Below are 12,021 nucleotides of genomic sequence, written 5' to 3'. Positions count from 1 at the left end.
GCTGGCTAAGCCAGCATTTATTGCCCATTCCCAATTGCCGTTAAGGTGTGGTGAGTGGCCTTCTTGAATTACTGCAGTCCAGTAGCAAGATAACTATATAAGTTCTCCCTCATATACTTATCTAGCTACCTGTTAAATGCATCTATATTACTCAGCTCACGGTGGCAAGTTTCATTTCTCAGCACTATGAGTGAAGAAGTTTTCCTGAATTTTTTTTATGGGATTATTAGCTTCTAATAATTATGAGCCTTCCATAAGCAGGAACATCTTCTCTATGTCTATCACACACCTGTGCACTTTAAAACTCAGGTTACCTGTGTGTCCTCTTTACTAGAGAGGAGAGCCCATTGGCTGATGCCCCCAATTAACCTGCACCATTATGGTGCCCACCCCCAATTTCTCCCCTCGTTATGGTGCCCTTTCATAATTTCACCCCCATCCCATTATAGTGCCCTTCCTCAATTTCCCAATTTTCCAGTGTAATCCTCCATTTTACACAACTTGTCAAATCTTCCATTTCTGCCTAGTTCGGGGTGCATTTGGCACAATCCTTTTTCAGGGTTTTTTTTAGGGGGAACTGACGAGGTGGTGGGGGGGTGCGGGGGAAAGATGGAGACAGCCAGTTTAACTGCAGTCAGTTTTGGTCAACTGCAATTAACAATTCGAATCTTACTTCGGCTAAACACCACACATTCCTTGTACTTCATACTCCACTTGTCTCATTGCTTCACAACAGGAATAGGATACATCTTCCTACAGTTAGCCCAATTGTCACAAGAAAGTTTCAATTTGTGCAATTAATTTATTGGATTAAAATTTAGGATTCAAAGCACATGTACAGGGGCAAATAAGATACCAACAGCTCCAATCCTTCCATCAGATAGGGAGGCTGTGCTAGAGAACTGACAGCAATTAATGTTAACACTGGAAAACTCTGTAGAGCACAGGAAAAGGAAGTTATATGTTGCAATAAGACACTCGACAAGTTCATAAAAACTATGAATATCAACAGCATTTTAAAAATACAACCATTTTCATTTCAAATTAATGGCTCAAAATATTTGCCAACATTACAAAGAAATGTTCCTTACCCGTTTGTTATCTGCTGGACTGTGGTAAAACTGAGCAATAACTGTCTGGTTTTTTGTTCGATCTTCTAGCTTGAACTTCTCATTGATTCTCTTGAAGGTCTTTCCATAATTATATGAAACGTATACCTGTGAAAAAGAGAAGAATTACATAAAACAGCACAGAAACAAGCCATTAGACAAACTGTTCCACACAGTCTCTTTTAATCCTTCATTCAACCCTTTCAGCACAGCCTTCTGTTACTTTCTCCCCCATGTGCTTATCTAGGTTCTCCTTTAAGCATCTATGCTACTCCTTCAGGTAGCAAATTCCATTAGGGAAGGTCACTGACTGGAAAGGTTAACTGGTTTCTCTCTCCACAGATACTGCTGACTGATGAGTACTTCCAGCATGTTCTGTTTTTATTTCAGCTTATCCATTTAGGCAGCTGTCTTTAGTTATTTTACTTCTATGCCCCTGGTCTGTGTCAGTTATAATCTTATTTTACATAATATTTATTTATTCCAGTTAAAGTATTGAATGCTTAAGGATATTAGTCATTGTATGCCACTCTAACCCTACTCCAAATATGGCAGTAATGATAAAACTTTCAGTGTTCATCATTATTACTCCTCTGAAACTGACAGCAACATGTACAGATTCTACAATCCTCCAAAGAATGCAATTAACGGTTAAATTATTGAACTCACAAGAACGTCCACTGTCATTCTATTAGTCTCATTGCAAAAACCTTGAAAAAGTTGCACCTTGTTGCATAGCCAGTTTTTTTTTTTTTAAATTCTTTCACAGGATGTGGGCGTCACTGGCTGGACCAGCATTTATTGGTGCTGATAAAAACAAAAAACTGCGGATGCTGGAAATCCAAAACAAAAACAGGAACAGAAATACCTGGAAAAACTCAGCAGGTCTGGCAGCATCGGAGGAGAAGAGTACTGTTGACGTTTCGAGTCCTCATGACCCTTCAAAGCAACTAAGTAAAATTAGGAAAGGGGTGAAATATAAGCTGGTTTATAAAACCACCCCCCCACCGCCCACCTTAAACCAGCTTATATTTCACCCCTTTCCTAATTTTACTTAGTTCTGTTGAAGGGTCATGAGGACTCGAAACGTCAACTGTGCTCTCCTCCGCCAATGTTGCCAGACCTGCTGAGTTTTTCCAGGTAATTCTGTTTCTGTTTTTGTTTTTGATTGGTGCTGAGCTGCTTTCTTGAGCCAATGCAGTGCCTATGGCGTAGGTACACCCACACAGTTCCAGGAGGGAGTTCCAGGATTTTGACCCAATATTATAACACAGCCAATGGTAAAGGCCGAGTTGTTCAAATCCCAGAGGGAAACTTGAAACAAGTTTCATAACCAATTTTGCAATTAGTATGTTGTTTCGAGATGCAGGCTTTGAATTCGGTTATAATAAGACCACAGGATCAAACTAAAAATTCAACGCTTATTAAAAGATTGTAAGCACATACATGTGTCTACAAATTACCACGATAACTTCTAATAAATCCAATTAATTTGACTCTCAGTTACACCTCCATTAAGGCAACAGTAAAACAGGTTTAAACAGGCGCCTAGCAAAGCACACTCTGGACAGTCAAATTCAATAGGAGTTTCCTTCAGCTCTGGGTCCTTGCAGACAGTGACTTGAGACTTACAGAAGGGAGGCTTTAGATCTTAGAATCCCCCCTCCTTTACCAACCGCCTTCTCTTCCTTTATATACATTTTCCTCTTTGAATGCAAATTCTCATTGAATCACTAGGTTTTTTGAACTGTACCTCTTCTAACAATAAAATAACACCAATGTTATTAGTAAGTTTTGGAAAATGTAAACACAATGGATGGCTTCTTCTGGCTAAGTGTAATATGTCACCCATTCGTTTGAATGGTTTATTTAAAAATGCAAATTGCTCCCTGTACACTTCACCCCGACACACACCACTGCACACCCATACACACATGGTGACAGAACGGTGATATATTTCCAAGTCAGGATGGCGAGTGGCTTGGAAGAGAAATTTGCAGGTTGCGGTGTTCCCATGCATCTGCTGCGCTGGTCCTTCTAGATGGTAGAGGTCACACGTTTGGAAGATGCTGACGAAGGAGGTTGCTGCAATGCATCTCGTGGATGGTACACACAGCTGCCAGTGTGTTGATGGTGGAGGGAATGGATTTTGGAGGTGATGGATGGTGTGCCAAACGAACGGGCTGCTTTGTCCTGGATAGTATCAAGTGGATGTGGGAGCTGCACTCATCCAGGTAAATGGAAATATTCCATCACACTCCTGACTTGTGTCTTGTAGATAGTGGTCAAGTAAGTTACTCCCCACAGAATTCCCACCCTCGGGCCTGCTCTCGTAGCCACAGTATTTATATAGCTGGTCCAGTTCAGTTGCAGGATAATGAAATGTGTGTGTGTGTGTGTGTGTGTTTGGGGGGGGGGGGGGGGGGGGGGAAGAGAGAGAGAGAGGAGGAGGGGAAATTCAGCAATGGTAATATCATTAAATGTCATGGGGAGATGGGTCATTGCCCAGCACTTGTTTGGGATGAACGCTACCTGCACTTACCAGCCCAAGCCTAAATATTGTCTGCATCTTGCTCTATATGGTGCTGAATATGGCAAACCTCTGACCTTAGGATGGGAGGGAAGGTGATTGATGAAGCAGCTGAAGATGGTTGAGCCTAGGACACATCACTGAGGAGCTCCTGCAGTGATGTCCTGGAGCTGAGATGACTCACTAACAACCACAACCATTTGTTTTTTGCTAGGAAAGACTCCAATCAGTGGAGAGTTTGCCCCCCAGATTCCCACTGATTCCAGTTTTGCTGGGGCTCCTTGATGTCACACGGTCAAATGCAGCTTTCATGTCAACGGCAGTCACTCTCACCTCACCAGAGTTCAGCTTTTTAGTCCATGTTTGAATCAAGGTTGTAAGGTGGTCAGTAGCTGAGCAGCCTTGGTGGAGCCCAAACTGAGTGTCAGTGAGTAGGTGCCACTTGATAGCACTGTCAAAAACACCTATATAAAAAAAAACTTTGCTGATGATCAAGGGTAGACTGATGAAGCGTTAGTTGGCCAGGTTGGATTTGTTCTGCTTTGTTTACAGGACATACCTGGGTGATTTCCACATTGCCAGGTAGATGCCAGTGCTGTAGCTGTACTGGAACAGCTTGGCTAAAGGTGCAGCAAGTTCTAGAGCACAAGGCTTCAGTGCTATTGCCAGAATATTGTGAGGGCCCATGGCCTTTGTAGTATCCAGTGCCTTCAGCTGTGTCTTGATATCACATAGATTGAATCAAATTGGCTGAAATCTGGCATCAGTGAAGCTGGGGATCTCAGCAGGAGGCAGAGATGGATCATCCACTCAGTACTTCTGGCTGAAGATTGTAGCAAATGCTTCAGCCTTATCTTTTGCACTGATGTGCTGGGCTCCTCCATCATTGGGGATGGGGATATTTGTGGAGCCTCCTCCTCCTCCTCAAGTGAGTTGTTTAATTATCCACCACTATTCACGACTGGATGTGGCAGGACTGCAGAGCTTAAGGTCTGATCCATTAGTTGTGGGGTCACTTAGTTCTATCCATCGCATGCTGCTTTTGCTGTTTGGCATGCAAGTAGCCCTGAGTTGCATCTGCACCAGGCTGACACTCATTTTTAGGTATGCCTGGTGCTGCTCCTGGCATGTTCTTCTGCACTCTTCATGGAACTAGGGTTGATCCCCTGGCTTGGTGGTAATGGTCTGGATTACAGGTCCGGTGACATTACCACCTCGCCACCACCTCCCACTGTTCTTAAATTACTGTTGAAGAATCTCACCATTCTCCTTAGAGACGCTCGAGGAGATTTGATAGAGGTGAAGGGATTGAATGGTTTTTGCTATTTTTACTTAGTTCTGTTGAAGGGTCATTTGGACTCGAAACATTAACTGCGTTCCTCTCCGCAGATGCTACCAGACCTGCTGAGTTTTTCCAGGTATTTTTGTTTTTGTTTTGGATTTCCAGCATCCGCAGTTTTTTGCTTTTATCGAATGGTTTTTACTTCCTGATTTGCTGTCTTGGAGCATACTTCAATGTGATTGGCTGCTTATGCTGCACGATTGCACCACTATTGCTGGACATCTGGAAACCCCTTCACTTGCTGCTAGATTCAAACGAACATTGGAAAATCACACCAGCAATCGTCAGATCTTTGTGGGCTGCTTTCTTCAAAACAGCCACCACCACTTCTCTGCTGATCACAGAAATCCAACCCATTATATATTAAAAATAGCGAGTGGCCTCAGGATTTTGAAAGGATACTGAGCCTGGACATGGGACCATGATCATGATGTTTAAGAGACAGTGCAGTGTTGCAATACTTAACATTATGTGACCAATCAACTGATGTTGAGGAGTTCCTGAATGTTCAATGCAGTCCTTCATATTTGCCACCAGGTGGCATTACATTAGCATATTTACTGCAGCATGACAACTATATCTGCAAAAGGTATATAAACATTACATCATTCAAACTAACCAATAGGCCACATCCTTCCTAGCAGAGAAGAAAAACATTAAACCACATTATAGGTGAAAACAACAGTCGTCTACACAGTATCACCCTCTAAAATGATTCCACGAGGTCAATCTCTGCCAGTTAAGTTACAGCACAACCTAAAGTCCTTCAGAACACCACATACAGGACAGGTACAGACGGGCACATACCCAAACATGGGTATGGATCCAGGAGGACATCTTTTCAAAAATAGGCTGCTATTACAAGCTATGGAGTAAGGTACATCGCTCAGTAGTTGAAGGGAGAAACAGGCCTACTGTTCCCTCAATTCACTGGCACGTTATATAATTCCATACTCATGTACTCTTGGTTAAAAGGTATATTAAGCTCCATTTCCCCTGTCTTCAACTGGCAATATTTCAGGTAACACCACCACCCCCAAACAGGGAATGAAAACTGACCACATACTCCCACTATCTGAGCACATATTCAACCCTAATACCACCCCACCATCGAGGATGCAGCCACCTCCTCTTCCACCCCCCAAGCAAGGTTCTGCTCCAACTCCCCAGTCTAGAAAATCAAACAGAAACAGAGGACCCTCCAAATAGCCTTGGAGGATCAGTGAGCATCAACAATCCCTAAAACCCCAGTGGATGTTTTGTTGAATGAAGAAACTATCAGCAAATTAAGAAACAAAAAGCTTCCCTCATAAAAGCAAAATGTTACAGATGCAGGAAATCTGAAGTAAAACAGATAATGTTGGAAATACTTAGCTCTAACATTTCAGGTCTGGGTTCATTCAGCAGAAGTTCTAACGAAAGGTCACAGACCTGAAACATTAACTTACCTGTCCTGCTCAGTATTCCCAGCAATATCTATTTTTATTTCTAAAAGCTTCCCAGTTCATCTAAGAAACAAGCGCTCCGATCTCTACCTGGAAGACCTATTCCTGAGGCCACTCAATGTGAATTGCATTAATTTTCCTCCCCACCACCAGAGCTCTGATCAGTCCACAAATATCTTCCCTTCCTGCTCATTAACCACCCTCTTTTCCTCTAATCCTGCTGTCACATGCAAGAGAGAGAGAGAGAAACGGGGGGGGGGGAGAGAGAGAAACGGGGGGGGGAGAGAGAAACGGGGGGGAAGAGAGAGAAAGGGGGGGGAAGAGAGAGAAAGGGGGGGAAGAGAGAGAAAGGGGGGGGAAGAGAGAGAAAGGGGGGGGAAGAGAGAGAAAGGGGGGGAAGAGAGAGAAAGGGGGGGGAAGAGAGAGAAAGGGGGGGGAAGAGAGAGAAAGGGGGGGGAAGAGAGAGAAAGGGGGGGGGAAGAGAGAGAAAGGGGGGGAAGAGAGAGAAAGGGGGGGGAAGAGAGAGAAAGGGGGGGAAGAGAGAGAAGGGGGGGAAGAGAGAGAAAGGGGGGGGGAAGAGAGAGAAAGGGGGGGGGAAGAGAGAGAAAGGGGGGGAAGAGAGAGAAAGGGGGGGGGAAGAGAGAGAAAGGGGGGGGAAGAGAGAGAAAGGGGGGGGAAAGAGAGAGAAAGGGGGGGAAGAGAGAGAAAGGGGGGGGAAGAGAGAGAAAGGGGGGAAGAGAGAGAAAGGGGGGGAAGAGAGAGAAAGGGGGGGGGAAGAGAGAGAAAGGGGGGGAAGAGAGAGAAAGGGGGGGGAAGAGAGAGAAAGGGGGGGAAGAGAGAGAAAGGGGGGGGAAGAGAGAGAAAGGGGGGGGAAGAGAGAGAATGGGGGGGGAAGAGAGAGAAAGGGGGGGGAAGAGAGAGAAAGGGGGGGGAAGAGAGAGAAAGGGGGGGGGAAGAGAGAGAAAGGGGGGGAAGAGAGAGAAAGGGGGGGGAAGAGAGAGAAAGGGGGGGAGAGAGAGAAAGAAAGAAGAGAGAGAAAGAAAGAAAGAGAGAAAGAAAGAGAGAAAAAGAAAGAAAGAGAGAAAAAGAAAGAAAGAGAAAAAGAAAGAGTAAGAAAGAAAGAGAGAAAAAGAAAGAAAGAGAGAAAAAGAAAGAGTAAGAAAGAAAGAGAGAAAGATAGAGAGAGAGAGAGAGAGAGAGAGAGAGGAGAGAAAGAGAGAGAGAGAGAAGAAAGAGAGAGAGAGAGAAAAAGAAAGAGAGAAAGAGAGAAAGAAAGAGAGAAGGAGAGAGAAAAAAAGAAAGAGAAAGAAAGAAGGAAAGAAAGAAAGAGAGAAAGAAAGAGAAAGAAAGGAGAAAAAAAACAAAACACTTTTAAACAATGCCCTTAGAATGTTCTAAAGCCCCTCAGCTAGTGGCTCTCTCCTACGACAGCGAATTTGCACAATGCCTGATCCCATAGACAGCAATGCAAAAATGATCAGATAATCTATTACTTTTTAAACTGGTGTTGGTTGAGGGATAAATATTGGTCAGAACACCAGAACTGGTCTGCTTTTCAAAGTAGTGCCAAGGAGTCTTTTGCATCAAGACCATGATTGAAAATGAGGAAGCAGTCAATTTTAAAATTAAAAGACAAGACGTAATAAGAGACAGACATTTTTACATAGTCTTAACATGTTGGGTACAAAGGATTTACATGATTTTAGCTTGCTCGATGCAGAGAGCATTTAATACTTGCTCAGCTATACCACTTAAAAATCGTCATAAATAGTAGGGTGCTTCAAAAGGAACCCAAGTCATTAGAAGAAACCAATGGACGCCAAACGGTTTTGCAGCAGACAGCCATCAACTAAACCTCATCTAGACCAGAGAGCGAAGGGGACGCGTGCACGTGTTCCTTTTCTAAGAGACAAACTTGGAATTACAGCAAACTAAAAGATATTCCTATTTAAAAAGTGAAAAAAAAGAGAATTATAAAATTGAATGATTTAAGCTAAACCGACTTTTTGCAAATGGGAGCATGTGACAGGATTAAGGCTAAAGATAATCATGAGGTGGATAAGGAACAATTATCCGAGTCCAGGATCTAGCTTAACTCAAACAACTGAACTTTGCGGTGGTGAAACCAGTTCACATTTGAGATTAGTCACCATGAAAACAGACACCTTGACAGATAAAATAGCACTTGTTTTGCTCCTGTGAATATGCCACTTCCTGCATAAACTGCAGGAAACACAAACATCAGTGACTAGTTTGAGTGGAGACAGCTCTACTTCAAAGTGTGTATTGCTTCATTAGAGTTGCTGCAAGATCACGCTTTCAAGATACGGAAATAAAATACTTTTGAAATGTTATCACATTAACTGAAGATAATGCCCGAGGAAAGCAACATATATCTGTACCATTTCACACATGCAATAGCCAGAAGTCATTCCACAAGTTGACACTACCCCACTGCCCCAACGCTCAGCCTGCTTCAGTAGTTCAGGGCACCACATTTGGAGTACCGTGTACAGTATTGGTCAGCTTATTTAAGGAAGGAAGTAAATGCATTGGAAGCAGTTCAGAGAAGGTTTACCAGGCTAACACCTGGAATGGGTGGGCTGTCTTATAAGGAAAGGTTGGGCAGACTAGGCTTGTATCCGCTGGAGTTTAGAAGAGCAAGCGGTGACTTGATTGAAACATACAAGATCCTGAGGGGTCTTGACAGGGTAGATGTGAAGAGGTTGTTTCCTTGTGTGGAAGAATCTAGAACTAGGGGTCACCCATTTAAAACAGAGATGAGGTGCAATTTTTTCACTGAGGGTCATGAGTCTTTGGAACTCTTCCTGAAAAGGTGGCGAAAGCAGAGTCTTTGAATATTTTTGAGGCAGAGGTGGATAGATTCTTGCTGCTGGTGGGAGGAGATAGGTTATCAGCAGTCAGTGGGATACAAATTTCAGGTTACTATCAAAATCAGCCATGATCTTATTAAATGGCAGAGCAGGCTCAAGGGGCTGAATGGCCAACTCCTGATCCTCGTTCGTACGCATGCTTATGCTTACTCATGTCAACTAAACAATGAGAATTCAGATGTCAATTTTGTAACACAAAAGAGTGGTTGTTCTGACATTTCAAAATCAAATATAGGCCTTGAATTGGTGAAACAGACAAAGACGCCGTTTGGCCTGCAACTGGATTTTAAAAAAAAAATTTTAAACAAATCTAAATGATTCTCTCAAAAGCCTGTGTGCCTCGGTGTCAAATTTTGTCTTATAACGGCCCTGAGAATTGCCTTGAATGTTTTGGCCCATAACTTCTGCGGAGTGACAAAGAGGAGTCAGATTGCGAATCCACTTCGACTTCCTCACCTGGAAAGTTAGCTGCTTCTTTCTCACCTGACCTTCCGACTTAGGCTGGGCAAGAACAGCGTAGTGCAGCTGGTTCCCTTACTGAGGGCTGGTGAGTTGGAGGTAAGGAAGCCACATCCACTTTATGGCACTAAACCCAAGCTGCTTTACAGTAGCTAAAGGTCCAGCCACTTCAGGGAGAAGTTAAGTTTGTAAGATAAGTGGGGTAGGATTGGGAGGGCGGAGGCGGTTCAGGTGGTCAGTACTATAGTTACCCAGGGGGTTAGGAGTGGTTTTAATTCTAACTTTTTCTGGGTAATTATTAATGTAAGACAGCCAGAACCATTCAGAGTTTGCATTTTATATCATACTTTCAGATGGTTCCCAGTGCAGGGCAGTTTCCCAACAGAAGTTTGAACTTTTGGGGCAATTGCCATACAATCCTTACCTGGAGACTCCCAGACAGGGTTTCCCAGTGCATCTTTGGGGTTGCCCTGCCAGTCCCCTCCATCATAGACTCTACGTTTACAGCACAGAAGGAGGCCATTCAGCCCATCATGTCCATGCTGGTCAACAAAGATCAGGCCACATTAATCCCATTCTCCAGCGCTTGGCCCATAACCCTGGAGGCTATGGCAACGCAAGTGAATATCTAAATACTTATAAAATGTTACGAGAGTTTCTGACTCAACCACCCTTTCAGGCAGCGAGTTCCAGACTCCCACCACCCTCTGGGTGAAAAAATTTCTCCTCAATTCCCCTCGCAGCTTTCTACCTCTTATGAATTCCCCAGAGCATTGAAGTTACAGGCCTTTATTACGTTAAAGGGCTATATAAATACAAAGTTGTTAACTTGAACAAAAAATATACAGGTGAAATTGAATGGCATATAGCAATCAATGCAAGGTATATTGCTGCTGTGCATTTTTAAATGCATTTCCTACAAAAATAACTAAACCCATTGGTTGTAAAGCACTTTGAAATCACGAAAAGGTGCTGTATAAAATGTAGGGCTTTTGCCCGTGCAAATTTAAAACTACACCAATTATTATAATATTTAAAAAATAACTGGCAATACAGCTTTAAAATGGAGACATGGATTGCAGGCACACACATGGGAGTTCAAGAATATTGACAAGGATTAATTTCTTTCCATACACCTTTGCATGAGGTTTATAAAAATACCATTGGGATTGTCTAAGGCCCACTGTGACCTTAACCTGCCAAGCTACATTGAAAAACAATTCCGTAACTTAGAAACAGAGCTCCAAAGGAACTTGTGTGCAGCAAGAGGATACCTTTGTTAATTCCACCCTTCTACATTTTTGCAGATGTAAACAAGCTTTCACAGCCAAGGTAACAGACAAGTGGAGTTCTTGTACACATATTGAAACGACTATTTTATTCGTTGATGGGGTGTGGGCTTTGCTGGCTAAGCCAGCATTTATTGCCCATTCCTAGCTGCCCTTGAGAAGATGGTGGTGAGCTGCCTTCTTGAACCACTGCAGCCCATGTGGTGTAGGTACACCCACAGTGCTGTTAGGGAGGGGGTTCCAGGATTTTGACCCAGCAACAATGAAGAAACAGCAATATATTTCCAAGTCAGGATGATGAGTGACTTGGAGGGGAACTTACAGGTGGTGGTATTCCCATCTATCTGCTGTCCTTGTCCTTCTAGATGGTAGTGGTCGTAGGTTTGGGAGGTGCTGTCGAAGGAGCCTTGTTGAATTCCAGAAGCACATCTTGTAGATGTTACACCCTGCTGCTACTGTGTGTCAGTGGTGGAGGGAGTGAATGTTTGTGGATGTGGTGCCAATCAAGCGGGCTGCTTTGTCCCGGACGGTGTCAAGCTTCTTGAGTGTTGTGGGAGCTGCACTCATCCAGGCAAGTGGAGGGTATTCCATCACACTCCTGACTTGTGCCTTGTAGATGATGGACAGGCTCTAGGGAGTCAGGAGGTGGGTTATTCATTGCACTATTCCTAGCCTCTGACCTGCTGTTGTATCCACAGTATTTATATGGCTAGTCCAGTTCAGTTCCTGGTCAATGGTAAGCCCCCCAGAGATGTTGAGAGTGGGGGAATTCAGTGATGGTAATGCCAATGAACATCAAGGGGCAATGGCTGGATTCACTTTTGTTGGAGATGGTCATTGCCTGACACTTGTGGTGCGAATCTTACTTGCCACCCCAAGCCTGGATATTGTCCAGATCTTGCTGCATTTGGACATGGACTGCTTTAGTATCTGAGGAGTCCCGAGTGGTGCTG

The 12,021-nt window shown here is 43.7% G+C and overlaps 1 protein-coding gene across 1 annotated transcript in view; it reads right to left on the bottom strand.

Annotated features, from left to right (window-relative positions):
- Window positions 1-12,021, bottom strand: part of sorl1 (sortilin-related receptor, L(DLR class) A repeats containing) — a 203,602-nt gene that overhangs the window by 138,361 nt on the left and 53,220 nt on the right. Inside the window, exon 3 of the mRNA XM_078533063.1 lies at window positions 1,092-1,217. Within this exon, the coding sequence (XP_078389189.1) occupies window positions 1,092-1,217 (126 nt within the window). The remainder of the gene's footprint in view (window positions 1-1,091; window positions 1,218-12,021) is intronic.

This window comes from Cetorhinus maximus, chromosome 2 (assembly GCF_964194155.1).
Source record: "Cetorhinus maximus chromosome 2, sCetMax3.hap1.1, whole genome shotgun sequence".
NCBI lineage: Eukaryota > Metazoa > Chordata > Chondrichthyes > Lamniformes > Cetorhinidae > Cetorhinus > Cetorhinus maximus.
Note: the sequence above shows the minus strand (reverse complement) of the source record. Positions and strands in the feature narration are given on the sequence as shown.